General features: G+C 49.7%; 1 protein-coding gene across 6 annotated transcripts in view; it reads right to left on the bottom strand.

The window, feature by feature from the left end:
- Positions 1-21,301, bottom strand: part of MEGF11 (multiple EGF like domains 11) — a 348,065-nt gene that overhangs the window by 174,986 nt on the left and 151,778 nt on the right. For 5 of the 6 annotated variants that reach the window (XM_070420503.1, XM_070420522.1, XM_070420529.1 and 2 more), the window contains exon 5: positions 4,689-4,781. The exons of the other annotated variant lie outside the window; for it this stretch is intronic. In XM_070420503.1, coding sequence (XP_070276604.1) covers positions 4,689-4,781 — 93 coding nt within the window. The remainder of the gene's footprint in view (positions 1-4,688; positions 4,782-21,301) is intronic. 6 annotated transcript variants of the gene reach the window in all.

Genomic DNA, 21,301 nt, shown 5'->3' with positions numbered 1-21,301 from the left:
CCAGCGCTGGATTCGTCCCCTTCGCAACCATCAGAGTCATAAATATCTTGGCTGCCACAAAGGGCAGGGCAGGGGCAGGCAGTAGATGATGGATCTTTATAACCCTCCCTGCCACTTCCAGGAATTTAACCTAAGAAGAAATTTGGACAAGTGGGCACAGATTTATGCACAAGGAGAATTACTGCAGCATTTTTACACAGGGCCACGGCCCCTGATCCACGTGTCCAAAAACCTCTAGAAAGTCCATAGGAAATTTTTTTTAAGGTCGACACCAAATTTCATTTAGAAACAAAATCTCCATGGAACTGATTTGTGGTTGTAGTCACTAGATGTGATCAGTTACATGTCACTTCAGAAGAATTATTATATTTCATCCCAGGGTATTGCCCCACTGAGGGAATGTGTCATATATGATATAGTCACCATATACTTTTCTAAACTCTGAAAAAATATAAATTGTGAAACCAACAGGTCCCAAGGATCTTGGCTAAAGGATGGTGGGCCTCAGATAGTGAAAAATCATGAAGAACTTAATTCCCATCAATAAGAGACTGGTTAAATACTTTGGTAATGCACAGAATGAAAATCTATAAGGCCATTAAAAACTTGAAGGGGGAATTCATGTTTGTTGACAAGGAAATGAATACATGACATGAAGTTGAGTTAAAAAAAAAAAAGCAAGTCACAGAATAGCACATACATTTGATCTAAATAGTCCACGTTGTATCAGATCTAGCTCTCAGTGCAAATGTGTTCAGAAATAACAGGGAGGGCAAGCACCCAACTGCCAGAAGAGGTTGTGCCTGGGTGTGCAGGTTTAACCTTTTTGTCTACACTTTTGGTGCCGTTTGAATTTTCTTTTTAACACGAACAGGTATAATTTTAGAATCAGAAAACAACAAGAATGCCCTGCCGGCGTGGCTCGGTGGTCGAGCATTGACTTATGAACCAGGAGGTCACGGTTCAATTCCTGGTCAGGGCACATGACTGGGTTGGGGGCTCGATCCCCAGTGTGGGATGTGCAGGAGGCAGCCAACCAATGATTCTCTCTCATCATTGATGTTTCTATCTCTCTTTCCCTCTCCCTTCCTCTCTGAAATCAATAAAAATATATTTTAAAAAAGAAAACAATAAGAATGATGCTTTTGATTCAACAAAAATGAAAGCTTCCCTGCAAGGGTGTCACCTGTATAGACATGTCTATGGACAGATCCCACTCAGAAGTCTCCAGAGACACACACTGCACTGATTGGAACACCACCCCCACGAACACAGGCCTCACAAAGACCCGAAGGCACTGCGGAGCACATGCAGGCCGACAGGCGTCCACCGGCACAATAGCCAACAGCTTCAAGCTGCTGGGAGTAAACCCAGTCACAGTGTGCCCCATGGCCGATTCCTCTATCGCCACAACAATATCTCAGGGCCACAACTTTCAAGCAGATCCTTCCTTCCCTGTGAGCACCTATGTCTTCTAACCCATTTCAACCTAAGGTTGTATTAATAGAGGCTGAGCATCTAGAAGGAAGGAGAGCATAATACTTGTTTAGGTTTAGGACCCACGTTTTTGCTTGACTAACAGCCCCAGTTTTACTATTTCCTAGCTGTGTGTCGGTTGATGGTTGCTTAACCTCTCTGTGCTTCAACTTTCTTATCCGTAAAAGAGGGCTAATAATAAACCCTACGCCATAGATTTGTTGTGGAGACTAAATGAGAAGATAAAGTGCCTAGTGCAGAGTAAAATTCAGTAAATAGTACTCATCTTTATTATTATTTTTTCATACAAGCCTGCACTTATATGGCCAGACCTAGGAATAATAGTTTAAAAGGAATAAAGGCCAGACCTAGAAGTAATAATAGTTTAAAACAGCGGTCGCCAACCTTTCGGACCTCACGGACTGCCAGTGGTCTGCGGACCACTGGTTTAAAAGGAATAAAGGCCACAGACAGTGGAGAGAAACCAGATGGGTAAGGCAGTTCAGGCCATGTCATGTGAGAAACAAAGGAGCTTGGAGAATAAAGACTTGGGGGAGGGAAGTGATCACTATCTTACAATATTTGAAAGGCTGATCCATGGAAGGGGACTCTGGTTTCTTCTATGTGGCCTCAGTGGCTATTATCAAGTGCTCTGAGATGACCGCCTTTCCATACACAGTGGCCTTGTCCACTGAGCTCCTTGGAAGAAATTCCAACATGGCAAGGAGGGTCATGGCTGCCCTGGCCTTTATCATGAGTGAGAACCAACTGGTAGAAGCTAGAGGCAGATTTCCACTCAGAAATGAAAACTTCCCAATAGTCAGAATGTGCTTCCATGGGAGGCAGTGAGCTCCTTGTTAATGGGGGGATTCAAGAAGTTGGAAAGCTCATGGCAGGGCATCTAAACAGTCACTGCTCTGAAGAATTCTGAGAGTGAGACTCTGTGAATTCCCTTCATTCAATGCAGCTATCCCTCAAAACAGGGTTGGAATGCGTCCTTTAGGACTTCCTATGGACTCAGTAGTACATGCCTTTGAGTATACCCAGGGGTGGTGGCTCTTCGACCCATGAGGCTGGATTTATTGAGAAAACAGCTGTGGCTGCTCAGCACCAAGTCTGATGACTGACTTGAGGGTGAGGAAATTGGGGAGCCCTGTTTTGTAATATAAAGTAGCAAGGCTGTTTCCCTACGTGCTTGATAAACTCACTCCAGAGGCAAAATTTACTCTAAACCGCCTGGTCCTGTTCATCGAGTGCTGCCTTCATTCTAGTTCCTTCCCCAGCCCGGAAACCCTGAGAGGCCCATGCCGGAAAAACCCTCCAGGGCCTGCTCCCTGCCCAGCACAGTCCAGCACATCATAAGCAACAAACACACTGGTACCGAATGGTGATTTATATGCACTCGGGCCCCTGGGACGCAGGATGTATTTCAGCCTCCATCAGGCTGCCCTTGACATTATAATCCAGCAGCAGCAAGCAGATCTGTCCCAGCAGAGCTCACCTAATCCAACTTAGATAGTTCTTCATCAAAGATTCATTGTAAGAAAAATTACACAAAACAGAACACGGACAAGCGGGGAAAAGCTCTCAGGTATTTCAACCAGCATGTTTCCTGTCGTTCACAGAGAGACTGGTTGAGCACACTCCGTTAACTCGCGTGTCCCTCAGGTTTACCCTTCATTGTCTGGAGGAGTCCCTGGCCCTGTCCTGTCTCAGTGCGGCACACCTCAAAGCGGTAAAACTGACGGGAGAAGGAGCCCCCATCCCCCGCCCCCCAGTCACCCACACATTGGAGAGTCTTTTGAACCCAAATGGACCTTGGACTCCCTGATCCGAGATAACCACCCAGGCTCAAAACAAAAGCACACCCAGCCTTGCTTTGGTCAGTATGCTCTCATGTACCAGCCAGACACGGAGGCTCCAGGAAAGGCCTTTAGAAAAAAAGGACCATAATTAGATATTTCCACCCCAGCAGAGAGTGAAAAGGGGCAAAGGCACCACACTGGGCCACCCAACATTCCTTCTCCATGTTTTCATCACCACTGTAGTCACCATGGGACAGTGGCTTCCAAAGATGGGTAAATAATGGGGCTGGATCCCTAATGGATTAGCTTAGCTAGGTGATTTACTCAAGTCACAATAAACAGGAAAGTCACTCTACCCCACCTCAAACAGGAAGAAAATGGGCTTCAACACTATCAAGCCCTCTTTGAAAATCAAGTAAGACCATGTCTTAACCAATCATGGTTGCAAGATGCACCATTGGAAAGGGGGTCAGTTGTAAGTATTTAGGGGAAATCAGCCAGAAGGGAAGGATTTACAAAGGACTCCCCTGAGCAGCTGTTAGGAATACCCATCCTCTCATTGGCCAGCCCCACAGTGGAGACAATGTCCTGTGTGTCACTTGATCAGTCCCAAGAGCATCCGCCTCACTCCCTGCTCACCAGGAAGCCTTCCCCAGAGAGATGGGAAGCACAGGTACTTCCCCCTACAAGTGTCCTGTTCTCCTACCTTTGGGCAGAGGCATCCCAGTGCCCACCGGGCTCATGAGTCAGTCCCCTGAGCCTCCATGAGCACCCACAAAACTAAGCCTTTGGACCAGCAAAGCTAAGGACCAGGCCTTGACCACAGTGACTTCCTGGGTCTGCACCTCCAGGTGTTTTATCAAAAGTCAGAGTTGTACAGATGACACCACAATCCCCACACATACACACACAACACACAATGCTGCTCCAGAACTCCACAAACCGTCACCTCCACGCCCCTCACAACCTCTCCTCCACGTACAGTGGGGCCTTGACTTACGAGTGTCCCGACTAACGAGTTTTTCGAGATACGAGCCATCTCTCGGCCGATTTTTTTGCTTTGAGTTGTGAGCTAAAACTCGGGTTACGAGCCAGCTTCAGATACCCCACCGCTAGTTGGTGCAGCGAACGTCACAGTGAACGCCACAACATCAGGTCTCACTCGTTCACTTTATGATTTGAAATACGAGTGATTTGAGTTACGAGCTCCGTCACGGAACGAATTAAACTCGTAAGTCAAGGCCCCACTGTACCATCTTGCACCAAACTGCAGGTAGGCCTTTCCCCTGATGCCCGCGCTAGCCCAGGCAGCTGCAGCCCAACACGAATAATTCAGCCTGTACTCAGCCCAGACCCTCCTGAGCCAGAGCCAGGGGGCCATCCAACCCTCACAGACCCCAGACTCACCGCTGGAGCAGTCGGGTCCTCCCCAGCCAGGCTCACAGTGGCAGGTGTCGGGGGAAACACAGCGGCCGTGCACGCACTCCTCCGTACACAGGGCTACAGGGGCCGGGAGAGAGGGAGGAAGAACAGGAACAGACAATGAAAACCAACCATCTGGTCAAGGAGCATAAACCACTTTACAATGACTCCCCCAGGCCCATGGATGTGCCGAACGCATCGCTGGCTTTGGAGAAAACTCAAGCCACCCCAGACCTCAGCTATTTAATTAACTCCGAAATGCATCCCACAAGAGTGTGCTTCATCCCGGCCTTGTTTCCTGAGATGAAACCCAAGCCTGAAGAATGGCAGCCTTGGTGGCTTTTCAAGAATGTCTTCTCCAAGGCTTAACACTCGGAGACTCTCCATGAGCCTAACCCTTCCTTCCACACCCTTGCTCTTTCCCCATCTGCTCGGGAAATGACCTGTCACACCCATCATTTGCTTTCCCCAATTGCTTTCTGCCATGAAGTCTATCAGGCTACTTGAAAAGAATGGGTTCCTCTCCTGCTTCCCCCATCCTCCTCCTCCCCAAATGTCCCTATTTTTGAGGCTCTCAAATGTCAGCAAATCTGCAAAGTACACAAATGCTGAGGAAAAGGCAACTGCTAATTATAAGAAAGTAATTAAGAAAGACATCCACGATAATGATAATTGTAATTAGGAGGTGCCTGGCAATGTCTTATCAGGCAGTCAAAGGCTATAGCCTCCTGAGCTGGGAAGCAACAGCGGCGAAGTTTCCATCAACTGCTCCAGCGCGGAGACGGCTTATTGGCAGTACTTTGAGGCAGGGGGAGATTACGGCTCTCTTCCTCTGACCTCCACAGTTCCTCAAGGTCATTTGCTCCTGAGAGATCTGCCCCACCATCTAAGCCATCAGTGAAGGATTACAGAAGACCCCACGGCCACCCCCGCCAATTGTGTGAGCTTGGGAAGTCAGCAGCTACCACCAACCCTGCCCGTTTCGTAGGAGGGAGCGAGATGAAGCACATTCTTCGGACAAGCAGCTGGCGCCCTTCTCTCTGCCTAGCACTGGCCTGGGGCAGCAGGTGGCCCCCGATCATAAAGGCTGTCCCTGAGCTACAAACACCGCCTGCTTCCACATCCACTGCCTGGCTTGAGAACCCACTGAGAAGTTAGACAACAAAGCCCATTTCATGTTGGTGTGGTGTCCTCTGGCCCCTCCTAAACACAGATGCTGACCCTGACGCTGTTGCCTTAGCTTTGGCCAGGCCTCCAGGCAAGGCAGACCCAGAAGAGCCACTTCAGATGCCCCCTGGTGAGTGGTCTGCAGTCAGCTTGTCCTCTGTGAGAGCCCTGGCACCCGACTGCTCATGGGTACAAGTGGCTTTGGGCAGAGTTCCTGTTTGTGTTGAAGACTTCCACAGCCCCTCACTTGGAGCTCCAGGACCTACCAGCTATCCTACTTCTTGCTGGGGAAACCGGCTGGACCCTGACCCTAGTGACCAGCTCCTCTTAGAATAGCGGTTCTCAACCTGTGGGTCGCGACCCCTTTGGCGGTCGAACGACCCTTTCACAGGGGTCGCCTAAGACCATCCTGCATATCAGATATTTACATTACAATTCATAACAGTAGCAACATTACAGTTATGAAGTAGCAACGAAAATAATTTTATGGTTGGGTCACAACATGAGGAACTGTATGTATTTAAAGGGCCAGAAGGTTGAGAACCACTGTCTTAGAACTACATGAGCTGCTCGCCCGGCTGCTAACAAGACCCCAGCTGGTCATCCCTGCTGCCCTGGCTCCCCGGGCTCCCTCCAGACTTTCCAAACAAGCTCGAATGGGTCAATGTTCCCAATATATGCTGGACACCATGTGTCCTTCCCTACCCCCTGGCTGGGCCCAGCCAGCTACCAGCTCTGGCCTCAGCTGCTCCCTCCTTCCCTCCATCTCTCACTCCCTCCGGCTGAGGTCCCAGCATGCTCCACAGCTGGGCCCCTCTGCCTTCCAGCAGACCCTTCCCATCAGCCTGTCAGATGAGCTCATGACACCTCCCCCTGCTTTCTGACCAGAAAGCAACTCTTTGATCCCTGGGGGTTCTGTCAGGTGTAGAGAGGGCAGTGAACCTACCAAGTGTCAGAGAAAATCATGCCCAACCCCGTCACTGTAAACATGGAGAAACTGAGGCCTCTGTGCCCTGGCCTCGTGGACATATGTGGCCTCTTGGCCAGGGAGGAAGGAGCTTGGGGACGAGGCTCCTGGGGACAGAGGCCTGTGAAGGCAGAGGGAGGTGAGAGGTGCCCAAGACCACGGGGCCTTCACATGTCACCCAGATGGGACGTCCTCCCCTGCCCAGAAGCCTCAGGGGCTGGGGGAGCCGGTCCAGAGGGAACAACATAGGGGTGCTGTGGTTGACCCCCAGGAAGGTGAGAGCTGAAGAGAGAGGACAGAGGAGCATCTACAGGGTGGGGCTGAGAAGGGGGCTCAGAGCTGCTCAATGGAGGGACTGGGGGTGGGGGGGGATCACCAGCACCCTACCAACCCTCGCCTTTCTCTGACCCTAAAAACCTGACCTCTGACCCACCTCCTGCCCCCCCCCCCCCCCCCCCGCTGGAAGTGAAGGCCTTCAGCTCACTGAGCAGGCTCCACTCCACACGGCCTGTTCCCTCGGGCCCTCCCCAGCTCAGCCCTGTATCCAGCACACTGAGGACTATTGCCCCACAAACCTTGGCCTGACTCCATGTGGTCCCTCCGGACCTCATTATCCCTCTCCCCTCCCTCCCCCCCCCCCCCCCCCCGCCCCCCGGTATTATGCCTGGGCTATTTGTTTGTCGAAACCTCAATCCATTCATATTTCATAGGTGTTGTTTAGACAGTGCTGTTTGAGGCATGAAATATTGATAGTAAATGCCCAGGCTCAGATGGCCGGATTTGGCATTTGGGCCACTGTGTGTTTGTGTACCTGGCAGGGACAGACTGAGACGGGGGTGCTGCAGGGAGAGTCTCCTGAGGAGGGGTGGCTGGAGGTGAGACCCATGAGCCTGGCGCTGGGTGGCTGACTCCCACACCAGAGCTCTGGGGTTACCCAGCAGGGGCAGCCCCTCTACAGAGGGCAGGGACTTATATAGCAACTGCTCCTAGAGCATTCTCTCTGACTCCAGCGCCCACCCCCACCAGCCGACCCCCTAAGTGGGGCTGAGCCTGCCACCCTGATCTCCCTCTTCTCTGCTCCTGTAACTCACAATGGGTGCATTTGGTTGATCCCTCTTTCCTTTACTCCACAGCCTTCTGCTGCTCGTGACAGACTGTGTGACTGAGGCCAGGCCCTCTCCTGGCCCCACTGAGAAATGTGAACTACTGCTCTCTCAGCTTCCCCCAGTCTACTGTCCTGCCTTGGTCCTCCTCCCAACACCTCAGGTGCCACAGGCATTTTTAGCGAGAAACAGCTTGGTATCAGGGTTAAGAGCACAGACTGCACCCAGAAAGCCAGTCTGGACCCAGCGATGCTACTTAGTAGCTCTAAACTGTGGGCCAATTATTACCCTCTCTGCGTCAGTCCCCATCTGTTCAATGGGGGACAGTGACAGGACCGGCCTCAGGCTGTGTGTGAGGATGAAATGAGTTGACAAAGGACCCAGAGCAGTGTCTGGGGTATATACAGGAAGTGCTGTATGAGTCTTGCTGTTATTATCTGTAGGGTGTCCTCAGACCTGGGGGAGGTTCCTTGCGATAGCTGAGCCTCTTTTATTTTTCACACATAGGTCATCTCCCTCTCTCTCACCTTTCACTCAGGTCCTGGACACATGGGGTAGGCTGTAGGGACCTACTGACAGACCACTGGTTGGGGATGGTGTGAAGGGCAGTTCCAACTCTACCCCTGGTGGAGAGGCCAGGGTAATAGATGAGTTAAGCTACAGTTACAATTATAGGACAATAAGCAAGTATTTAATCTTCCATGCCTAAGTTTTTTCATCTGTAAAATGGGGACAATAGTACAGTTATATATCACACAACAATGTTTCAGTCAATAACAGATTACATATATGACAGGGGTCCCATAAGATTATACAGTGAAGGGTTTAGCAGAAGCTTTTGCCAACTCTAACAAGCCTCTTTAAAAGTTTGAAAACAGCCCTAGCCAGTGTGGCTCAATTGGCTTAGCACCATCCCCGTGCAACTGAAAGCTGGCCGGTTCAATTCCCGGTCAGGGCACATGCCCAGGTTTCGGGTTTGATCCCCTGTCAGGAAGCAACCCATCAATGTTTTTCTCTCACATCGATGTTTCTCTCTCTAAAATCAATAAGAACATAATTTAAAAAATAAATAAAAGCTTGAAAACATGGTCCCCAGCATTAAACGGTTTTCATTAAAGAGAGAAATGTTCATGATACATTATCTGCTTACAAGCAAATTTATTAGAAAGAAAGAAAGAAAGAAAGAAAGAAAGAAAGAAAGAAAGAAAGAAAGAAAGAAAGAAAGAAAGGAAGGAAGGAAGGAAGGAAGAAAACAAACTGAGCAAATCACCATGGATATGTTTCTGAAAAGAGTGACACCTCCCCAAGAAGAGCCTGAGGCAGGTCCTGCAGGAGGTGCTCCCGAAGAAGGCACTGTTATCACAGGGATGCCAGCTCCATGCACATCACTGCCCCTGGAGACCTTCTGTGGGGAAGATGTGCAGGTGGGAGACAGTGATATTGATGATCCTGACCCTGTGTAGGCCTAGACCAGTGATGGCGAACCTATGACACGTGTGTCAGAGGTGACACGCGAACTCATTTTTTTGGTTGATTTTTCTTTGTTAAATGGCATTTAAATATATAAAATAAATATCAAAAATATAAGTCTTTGTTTTACTATGGTTGCAAATATCAAAAATTTTCTATATGTGACACGGCACCAGAGTGAAGTTAGGGTTTTTCAAAATGCTGACACGCCGAGCTCAAAAGGTTCACCATCACTGGCCTAGACTAATGTGTGCGTTTGCATCTTAGCCTTTAACAAAAAAAGTTTGAAAAGTGGAAACAAAAAATTTAAGTAGAAAAAAATCTTATAAAGATATAAAGAAATAAAATATTTTGTGCAGCTATACAATGTGTTTGTGCTTTAAGCTGTTATTACAAAATAATTGAGGAGCTAAAAAATTTTAAAAATTTATAAAGTAAAAAAGTTACAGTCAAAAAATGGGCAAAGGACCTAAATAGACACTTCTCCAAAGAAGACATACAGAAGGCCAAGAGACGTATGAAAAAATGCTCAAAGTCACTAATCATCAGAGAGATGCAAATTAAAATGACAATGATGTATCACCTCATACATGCCAGAATAGCTACCATCAATAAATCAACAAATGACAAGTGCTGACGAGGATGTGGAGAAAAGGGAACCCTAGTACACAGCTGATGGGAATGCAGACTGGTGCAGCCATTATGGAAAATAGTATGGAGTTTCCTCAAAAAATTAAATATGGTACTGCCATTTGACCCAGTGATCCCACTTCTAGGAATATACCCTAATACGCCTGAAATACCAATCAGAAAAAAATATATATACACCTTTATGTTTTAGCAGCACAATTTACAATAGCCAAGATCTGGAAACAGCCCAAGTGCCCATCAGTAGATGAGTGGATAAAAAAACTGTGGTACATTTACACCAGGGAATACTATGCAGCAGTAAAAAAGAAGGATCTCTTACCATTTGAGACAACATGGAGGGGTCTGGAGAATATTATGCTAAGCAAAATAAGCCAGTCAGAGAAAGAAAGTATCGCATGATCTCATTCATATGTGGAATCTAATGAACAAAATAAACTGATGAACAGAATAGATCCAGAAACATAGAAGCATGGAACAGACTGAACCTCAGAAGGAAGGCCAGGGAGGGTGGGTGGATGGGCGTGATTAACTGGGCAACTTATATGCATCTATGCATAGCCCATGGACACAGACAATAGTGTGGTGAAGGTCTGGGAGGGGCAGGTGCAGGGTAGAAGGGATCAATGGGGAAGGAAAAAAATGTACATCTGCAATGTTTTCAACAATAAAGATAAAAATGTTTAAAAATTACAGTAAGCTAAAAGCAATTTATTACTAAAGAGAAAATTTTTTGTAAATTTAGTGTAACCTATGTGTACAATGTTTATGAAGTCCACAGTAGTGTACAGTAATGTCCTAGCCTCCACAGTCACTCACCGCTCACTCACGGCCTCACTCAGAGCAACTTCCAGTCAGTCCTGCAAGCTCCATTCATAACAAGTGCCCTGTATAGGTGTATCATTTCTTATCTTTTGTGCTGTTTTTTTACTGTACTTTTTCTGTGTTTGGGTATCTTCAGATACTTAAATCCCATTGCGCTACAATTGTCTACAGTATTCGGTACAGTGACATGCTGCACAGGCTGGTAGCCTGGGAGCAAGAGGCTATTCCATACAGCCGAGGTGTGTAGTGGGCTGTACCATCTAGGTTTGTGTAAGTGCACAACGATGTTCACACAACGATGAAATCACCTAACGACACATTTCTCAGAACGTATCCCTATTGTCAAGTGACGAATGACAGTACCTACTCCATGGGTTGTTGCAAAGATTTAATGAAACAATACATGTGAAGTGCTTAGACCAGTGCCTGGCACACATAAGTGCTCAATGAGCATAAGTACTATTATTATTTCTCTCCCCCCTCCTCCCCAGCATACACACCCTCTCTCACTATGGGGTCTTGACTTGATGTCTAAGACAGCTAAGAGATGTTACCGCTTACCTCAGCGTCCACTTATCCGCACTACCATTCTCAGCATGTACTGAGTGCCAGGCCTTGGAGCTTTCACACATGCTGCCTCAACCCCTGTCATAGGCCATCCCAGGTCACCTTGAGGGAGTTGCTGGGTCAGCACCTGTCTCTCCCTTGCAGATCTCCAGCCCCTGAGGGACAGAGCCACTTCCTACTTGGCCTTTTTAAGCCCTCATGCTTCCCGGTACATAGGTGCTCATTACTTGTGGGCCACAGGGAGAGAACCACCTGGCACAGGTGAGGAGGGAGTGGCTGTCTCCCCGAGCTCAACTTCAGAGCTCAGTCACAGAAAAGCCACCAAACCTCTGCACCTGCCCCTTTGCTCAGGCTGTTCCTGGCCTGTGGAACCAGGGGGCTGGGGGACCTGAGGGATGGTGGTGCGGGTGCAGCAGAACAAGCTCAGCTGTGGTGTGAAGAGACCTGGGCTTGCGTCTACCAGCATCGAGCTCAGTGCTATCGAGCAACTCCCCTTCCTCTCTGGGCCCTGCGACTCTAAATCAAGACTAAGCCAGATGAGGCCTGAAGTCCCACTGAGCTAAGAATCACCATGCACTGCCAACCCGCCCACCCCTCCAGGAAATGCCTGGATGGCCACCATGGCTCTAGTCCCACCTCCTGTCCCCCCAGTCCCATCCCCTTTCTATGGCCTAGTAAACCTCTCCTCTTGACACAGGGACTCCTGGCTTCTGTCCTGGATTAGAGGAGCCAGGAGAACGGAGTGCGGATTCAGGCTCTGTACTACCCAACATACAACTCTGGGTATTTCTCTCTCAACTGTAAAACAAGGGCATTGGAACACATCATCCTTAAGGCTCCTGCGACTGCTGACACCCATGATGCTCCTAGGGCTGCTCTGGCTCACGATGTCACCTAAAGGCAGCTGGAAGCTTGAAATGCTTCCATTGGGCTCCCCAACCTGGGCCACCTGAGTCACCAAGGCCAGATACAGCCTCTGTCACCCATCACCACCAAGAAGGTAGGAGGGCGCAGCCACCCTAGTTTGCACATTAATGAAAGTGAAATATTTTCCCACTAGAATCCCCTAATCCACATGAGGTTCCCTCTGACTGGCCAAACCCACAGAAGCCTCCTTCTCCTCTGAATCCCATGGTACTCTCTGGGGGAACACAGCACACTTGGTCTCCTGCCACATCCCCCTTTAGCATGGGTTCATCTAGTCTCTCCAACTAGAGTCAACCTTCCTAGTGCCGCGACCCTTTAATACAGTTCCTCATGTTGTGGTGACCCCAACCATAAAATTGTTTTCGTTGCTACTTCATAACTGTCATTTTGCTACTGTTATGAACTGTAATGTAAATATCTGATATGCTATATGTGTTTTCCAATGGCCACGACCCAAAGGTTGAGAACCGCTGAACTAGACTGTGAGCTCCTTGAGGGTAAAACCAGAATCTTCAACATCCCCGATCTCCTCATGAGCCATGACTCACAGATACTCCGTGTGGGTCTGATGGTGATCCCTCTGAGCACCTGTGCTCTGGCAAACTCGGGGAGAAGGCTCAGGAGGCAGAGGGGGACACACGACAGGTTGGGGCTTGGGGGATACTGTGTAGCCGGGAGAAGAAAGCATTGGGTGGGGGCCAGGTCACAGCCAGCTGACAGGCTGAAAGCAAAGTGGAAGCCACTCTGTCCCACACAGAACAGAGACCCACGGACGTGCATGGCAAGGGGGCAGATTTCAGTCTAACCCAAAAGCAAGACTTCCTAACACCAGAATGGGTTCAGTAGTTCACAGGGCTGATTCCACAGGCAGGGAGCAACCCATCACTGGTAACACTCAAGCGGAGCACAGAGGACCTGCAAATGCTGGAGGGCCCAACCCCATTGGCTGCCCACTGCTATGTTTTGTTGGAGCACAGCCAGGCCTGTTCATTTACATAATGTGCATGGCTGCTTTTACACTGCAAGGATAGAGCTGAGTTGTTGCCACGGAGACTGCTGGTCAGCAAAGCCTGAAATATTTACTATCTGATGCTTTATGGAGCCTCCTGTGCTAGAGGTTTCCTGGTTTGATGAAAAAATCGGACTATGAGACATTTCAGACCCCCTCTGTTCATGTATCATCTACTCATCATCCATTATGGTCAGAAGCTCAAAATGTGCGTAGGAAATGCCGATGACGCCGGTCTCCTTTCTAAAGTATCCGCCTGAAGGGACGGGGCCGTCAAGCCGGGGGCATAACCTTCAGCGGCCACAAACGCTCACCTGGCACTTTATCGCAGACCTCTCCTTCCCCCGGGGCTGGGGACTAGACATACGGATGATTTCGTGACCACTGTGTTACAATCGATGGTCTTGTTCGATAGACACTAGTAAAGAAGTGTATGAAAAAGAGACCAAATGATACGTCCTTTCTCTTTGCTCAGCACTGAGACGCCATGGCCCCATTTCATTCTTGAGGCAGGTATTTTTACTACTCCACTTAGAGAGAGGACTCCAAACCACAGAAAGGACTGAACAACTGCAAATACTCATAGTGGCCAAGGGGCTGCGCTAGAACCGTGTTTCTCAACCTCATTTTCATGACTGTCCTCCCCCCCAAGCCCAACCAGGACTCATTTTAAACATTTTTTCTTAATCACCCCCTCCCATGAAATGCTACTACCATCGAGACACTATATATCCGTGTGTGTACTGTATGTATATCTGTGCTTTATGTATAAACAAAGAACACATTTTTACCTCCTAAAAATGCATATGCTAGATTTTCTCCATTTGCTCCCCCGGTCACTCCCCTCCCCTCTCCACCCTTGTCTGTGCCCGGAGAGGGGCATCTCCATGGATGCACTAACTGGCTTCTTTGCCCTCTGGCTTTTGGATGGGTTTAGCCAGTGGCAAACAGCAGCAGGAGGTGGGAGGCTGGGCCATGGGTTGGTGGTGGTGGTCCTCTCCCCATTAGCTCCAGGCTGGGGTGTGTGTGAGTGGGGGGCACGGGTTCTTCTGGCCCAGGCATGCCGTGGCTCTCCTTGGTTGCTAGCCCTAAATGCTGCACCGTCCATTACTGGTGTCCCTTACCCCTCCCATGCCCTAATAAATGTTTTATTAAACTCTCTCAGTGAACATGCCATCGGTTTCTTGCTGGGACCCTGATTCAGTGGCGAAGACGAGAACTGAACCCACATCTGTGTGATGCTGCAAGGCCTGCTCTTAACCACATGTCCCACCACCACCCCGACCACAGGCTGAGATAAGTAAGTTCCAGCGCCAGACCTGCCACCGACTTTTCACCTCTTCTGGTCTCAGTTTCTGTGTGTGAAATGAAGGGATTGCACGACCTAGTCCAATGTCCCTTCCAGCTCTGGGAGCCTAGGGCTCGGCTGTCGCATCTTTAAAATGGGGACAATGGTCCTCTACCTCACTGGTTGCTAATCACTACCTCACTGATTCAAGCCAAGTTTGAGAAGAATCCGTTCCACAAATGCAGGCCCAGAGCTTGGCATGGGACACATGTGCCCGAGGTGCAGGCGCAGGGGCAGAGCGTCAGCCCTGGGACAGGGGTGGGCCTGCATCAGCAGCCCAGGACCCAGTCTGAGGACCTTGGCATTGACCAAAGGGGCCAGGTCAGACATGGGGTCTCCTCTGCAAACTGCTGAGAAAACACCAGTCCTTCTCTAAGGCCCTTGTTCGTGGGAAGCTCTCAGTCCTCGATCCGATTAGCATTCCGCCCAAGATGACCCGCAAATCCCTGAGGTGCTCGTGGTAATATATTCTGCTTGGCGGTTTGCAAATGGTCTTACTAGTTAATGGAACTATAAAAATTACACGAAAAGGTCAAGATAAATAAAGACAACTTCCATGCTCCTGGCCATCTAGCCTGATACCCAGTTAGGACAAAAGAAGGCTTGGGAGCCAGGGAGAGGAGCAGTGGCCTCCCAGAATTCCGCAGCATATGGCTCCTGGAGTTTTCCCCAGAGCTCCAAGGCACATTGATCAGCCCTCCATTAGCATTCTTGGCAGGTCCCTCAGATCAGGCTGTCATTTGATTCTGCTTGGAAATAAAATGACCTACATCGGAGTGGACCTGCGTGCCAATTCCAAAGTGACACACTTAGCACCAGCGATCCTGCCATGCCCAAGGTCACACGGAACGTGGGTGGGGGTACGTGGGTGTGTGAGCGTCTATGTCAGGGAGTCACCAAGGGAATTCTAAAACAATTCATAGGTGTGTATCATTTATTCCTCTATAACTGCCAACCCTGAGTCCCCCCTACAGCCAGGGAAAGCCAAGATGGCTAGCCCTTCCTCTCAGCACATCTAGAGCTGGCTTTTAATTGCTATGGTCATATCTGGCTCCAAGACATGAATAGTCAATTTTTTTTAAAGAAGCATTTCACCTGCTGGACTGATAAGATGGAAGGACATTAAAAGCCAAGCACTGTCTTGGTCTCGGGCCTGTAGGCCTATAGGTTCCTCTTCTCCCCAATGGGGGGCCCTGGGGAGGCTCATACAGGACTCTGGGACTGGGTAGTCAGGGGTCTGCCACCCCCACCTTACCTGCTGAGTTGGCTCACAGCCACTCATAATTCGTAATTCAGTGCTACCCTGCCTGAGTTTTATGCCTTGGCAGTCCAGCATTATCTAAAAGCCTGGGTCCCTGTCCTGCCACTCATTAGCTGCTCATCCTCGAGCAACCTGTCTGTCCTCAGCTTCCTCACTATAAAATGGCTGTGGACTTAGAGAGCTATTGCAAAGAATAAACGAGTTCATGCAAAGCGCCTAGAACCAGGGGTGAGTGATAATTGTTGCTGGCTGGTTGTTTTTTATGCTGTTATTCATATTCCTCTTCTCAGGGCCATGGCCCCAGATGCAGTCCACCCAAGACGACCCACGCGGCTCATTTCCAGCTCAAAGGATGAGAGGATGGCCTGCGTTGGATCCATAAAGAATTCCTTATTCACTGGAGGTGTGGGGCTGGGGGCAGGGAAGGAGACAACCCAGGTTCAGCGCAGTGGTGAGTCCTAGGTTACCCACATACCCCTTTCCTCCTCCGTTTCTAAAAGGAGCATGAAAAAAAGGAGGCCACAGACTGGCTGCCAGGCCCTTTCTCTCACGGAGAAGCACCGGTTATGCTTCTGCGGGGAAATGTGAACTTGGGGCAGGGTCCCTGCATCCCAGGTCCTTTCTGCTCCCATATACCCTCTGCTTATTCATGCAAATTCCCACTCGCACATGCATTCACTCACAAGTCTGCTGCGTGCTGGGCCCCTGGGCAGGGGTTACGAAGAGGAGCCCAAAAGGCAGAAGTGGCCAGGCCTTACCCTGCCCTTGGGACTCCCAGATGGTGAATACTCCTCCTGCCTGCTCTTAACCCCTTCCCCCCAAGGAGCCCCTCTGGCCCTTTAGAACCTTGGGTGCCCCTCTCAGAGAGTGGTGCACAGAGGGCGGAGGGCTTAGTGCTGATTGTGACAGGCCAGGATCATGGGAGAGCAGAGGGCGGGCCTGGGAGCCTGGGTGTCTGGATTCGAGTTCTGGTTCTGCCACTTTCTAGTTGTATGACCTCAGGGAAGGTGCTTTACTTCTCTGGCCTCAGTTTTCTCATCTTTCAAATTGGGACAGTGGTCCTCTACCTCATAAGTTGGTTGCTAAGTTAAATCAGTACATGGAAACTGCTTAGAAAAAGCCTGGCACATGGAACCTAACTTTTTTTTTTCAAGGCCATCTATTCCATCTCCCTGCCTCGGAGCAGTCACTCACTCAAAAAAACATTTATTAAGCACCTACTATATGCCAGACACTGTACTAGGAATACCATAAGCAAAAAGCCGAAGTACCAACTTTCAGAATGTAATAGTGAGAAAGTGGGCCTGTGGGTGGGCGTCAGGTGAATGGGAGGGCGGGTAAGTGAGCCAGTGGGCAAGGGCACTAAAATGTTCCTCATGCTAACTAAAATCACAGCCAGTTCAGGGTATAGGATGGGCCCCAAGAGAAGGTAGGTAATTCTTTTGTATGTTGGCAGACAGGGGGAGGGGGTCCGAGAGGGGATGCTCAACTTGACATCCATTCATAGTACATTTACTGAGTACCTACTATGTGCCAGATACTGTATCAACCTTCCCCGCTTTCACAGATCATGGAAATTCTGCCTCAGGGTTTTCTGCAGGAAGAAAACTTCCTTTACCTTCTTTCTTCCAGCCCTCTCACTTCTCCAGCTTCAGTCCTCCCTCCTGCCCTCTCTTCTTTGGTACATGGTATTCCTTCCAGTTCTGAATGGGCCCAACCCTGGGCCTTCATACAGCCTGAAACTCCATCCAAAACTCAGCTCTCCAACTCTCTCACCTCTTACTTCTGCTTATACTTCCCATTAACTTAGATGCTACTTCTTCCAGGAAGCCTTCCATGACTGCACTGCTCCCAGACTGGGTTGGGTCTCCTCCCTGCTCCCACAGCATCCAGTTTGTCCCAACTTCTCTGTGCCACTTGTCTGTCTCCTGTCAGCTCTCAAAGGCAAAGAACAGGCCTGTGTAGTTCATCCTTATGTTCCAGCGCAGCAGCTGGCACAATGCAGGTGTTCAATAGTATATGTGGAATGAATAAGTATCTGAATCTGCAAAGAATCTCCTTTCCCTTCACACAGAGCCCCACCTGGCTCCAATGTGAGCCAGACCAGTTTGGTTGGGGTTCAATATATAATTCAGCTAAGACACCAGGGCAATGCACAGACCTGAGTTCAAGTTCTAAATGCCCCCGTGGTGGGACAGTGAAATGCTCTTCAGAAAAATTCCAGCTTCTCTCCACCTAATAAACAGAATTGTTCCAGCAAAACCCAACAAGAAGGATTTCAGTCTAGGGTTTTGGCCCCCCCACCCCATCCCAGCCCTAGGGGCCCCCAACCATCAAAGCCCTTGTCAGATCACAGACTCCCCAGGGAATGGCTCTTGTATCTCTACCAATCACCCAAAGATACTAGCCTGCCTTCGATGGCTCACCTCCACATGGCTCAACTGTTAATCATTGTTTATCAATTAAAATTGCAACTTGTCAGACTGTCCCTACTGAGCTCCTGTGTAAAACAATCACACCCAACCACGGGCCTGCTAAAAGGCGGGGTGCTGAGTCAATTCTCTTGATGGAGGCTGCAGGCTGCAGATCTGCTGTGGATGCTCTTGGTACCCCCTCGGTTTTTCCTCACTTTGTAAAGGGTTTTCCAGGCGGAGCTGTTCAAACCACCAATCCTGCATTCCTGCAAGGAGCAACCGCTTTTCAACTTGTTAATGATGCTGGCGCATAGGGCCTGAGTCAGCAACCCCCAGCACATGACCCAAGAAAATCTTTTCCTGGGCCCTTTTTTTCCCCATTTGACAGATGCCAGACTTTCTCCAGAAAGACACATTCCAACTGACTGATTTTTCCTTTGGGAAATTGATCCTCACCACCTCTGAGGAAAGCAAAACACGAAGCTTGTCGAGCATTTTTGTAATGCTCTGATTTAAAAACCTGTCCCCTGGTTCTGCCTTGCAACTTGTCTTCCCTGAGGGAGGAGCTGGTCTTTGCTCATAGCCACGCACGTCAGAGTCCCAAAGGAGGGGGCGCAGGGAGGATGGGCACACGTATGAACAGGAGGCCACAGGCAGAGCATGTGATTAAGCTCATGGGCTTCAGTTTGGACCGGCCTGGGTTTAAGTCCTGGTTCTTCCCCTTAGCTGGCTGTGTGTCCTTCAGTCAATGAAAGTGACCCAACAACACAAAGCCGCGGGTTCTCCACCTGTAAAACCGGGCCAATAGCACTACCTAAATAAAGGACTGTTGTGCGGGGCCCCACAAATCCCAACTCTTACCATCATGGCTGGTTTTGGAGGCGGCGGCCCACACACAACACGCGAACATGCAGAACTCAGGGACTTCAGCGGGCGCTCAGGACCACAGCACCTCACAGAAGGGGCCAAGTACTTAGGGTCCCCACTGTCACTGCTTTAGCCAGTGCTTGGAGCCCCTCGCCTAAGGGGGGAGGGCGCGGCGTTCCTGTGCCAAACTTCTACGGAGACGCTTCTCCTAGCAGGAGCAGTCACCCTGCTCCAACCTCACTCAATCGCATCACATCCTCACGTGAGAAAGACTCTCTCCAACCTCTGGGCCTTTGCACATGGCAGAAACCCTCTTCAGCCTCCTCTTTGCCTGGCTAATTCATCTCTCTTACATGTTGCCGATTTCAGGAAGCCGTCTCTAGCCACGCTCGATAGGTTAGGTGTCCCTGCTACATGCTCCCGTGGCACCTACTCTTCCCTGTCAACGCACAGGTTACGTATTACTGCTTTGCTTGTTTGACTGTCTTCAAAACTGGACCAGGAGCCTCTGAAAGAGGAGGCAACCAATCCATGCCTCTCTCTCGCCATCGGGTCCGGCACAGTGCTGGCACAGAACAGAGGCTTCATGAACATCTGTTGAACGTATGGATGCATCAATGAATCCCCTTTGATTTATGAACAGATCTGATTGCTAGGAAGCTTTTTGCTTCATTGAGCTGAAATCTGCCTCGTCGGAACTCGCCCATATTGGTGCTGAGTCCGTCCTTTCCTGCTCCCCACCCCCAATTCCACATGACAGGCCTTCGGAGGGCTTCTCTATTGGGACTGAAGCAGATGAGAAACCAAGTGACAGGAGCCCACAGCTTCGGAGGAGGGAGTCGCTGGCACCAGTGGTGTCCCACAGCGAAGTGTCCTTCCTTTCTTCAAAGTTAGCCTTTTGTCTTGGGCACTCCCGCGGGGCTGCTGCCGCCAGCCAGCACGGCGAAGCCCACCCCAGGTCTATGAGCGCCGCTGCTTCATGTCCCAGCGGGAACAGCCCGTGTCCCGCTGGGTTTAAATCTCATTGCTATCGAGCAGCTAAATCAGGAGCTACTTAGCACCACTGATTTAGGGCTTTAATAAAAATAATGCAAAGTGGAAGGGAAAGGCAGCTGTGAAGGTCACCGTCAGCCTCCTCCACCCGCTCCTGCCTTCCTGTTAGCATCTTGACTAGACTGGAGACACCTAAATCTCCTCGGCTCCACCATATGGGAGCCGGTGCTTTTATGAATTAGTCCTCATCACAACCACATCCCTTGGCAGCCTGGGCTGTATTTGTTTCTCGCTGAGTTGTGTTTAAGGATCTCCTGCCCTCTTTGAAAAGACCCTTTCTCTCCCTGGCCCCTGAGAGTCTATGACTCATTCGCCATGTGGACCACTCACAGCTCCTGCCTGAACAAGGCGGGAGGTGGCAGGACAGACAGACTCTCAGAGTCTCCACAGCCTGATGTATGAGCAGGGAATTTGCAGGCCTCCCCAGACTAGAGTTTAGAGAAGATTTCCATCCTCCTGACCCAAACCATTCCTTACCCAAGTGCAAGCCCAAAGTATTTCTTTACAGCCCCAGTCGGTTTGGCTAAGTGGATAGAGCGTCAGCCCTCAGACTGAAGGGTCCTGGGTTCAATTCCAGTCAAGGGCATGTACCTGGGCTGCAGGCTCAATCCCCAGCACAGTCAGGGTGCGTGCAGGAGGCAATCAATCCATGTGTCTCTCTGTCTGTCTGTCTGTCTCTCTCTCTTTCCCTCCCTTCCAGTCCCTTTAAAAGCCAATGGAAAAATATCCTTGGGTGAGGATTAACAACAATAACAACCCCAAAGTATGTCTTTATATATCAAATAGGCCTATTTGAACATTTAATGCCATCGTAATGAGAGGGGAAGCTTATTTTTAAGTAACCTTTTCCATTTTAAATCGCCATCACCTGTCCTGAAGTTTCTAAGGGGCACAGCAAGACCCAAGCCCAGGGTTCTGCTGGCCCAGAGCTGCACTCCTCCCCGCTCTCCCAATTAGCAGGCCTAAGCCTGC

Source organism: Myotis yumanensis, unplaced genomic scaffold (assembly GCF_028538775.1).
Source record: "Myotis yumanensis isolate MYYU_CA2020_CCGP unplaced genomic scaffold, mMyoYum1.0.hap1 SCAF_1, whole genome shotgun sequence".
NCBI lineage: Eukaryota > Metazoa > Chordata > Mammalia > Chiroptera > Vespertilionidae > Myotis > Myotis yumanensis.
The sequence above is the reverse complement of the archived record's forward strand: the minus strand, read 5'-3'. Positions and strand labels throughout refer to the sequence as shown.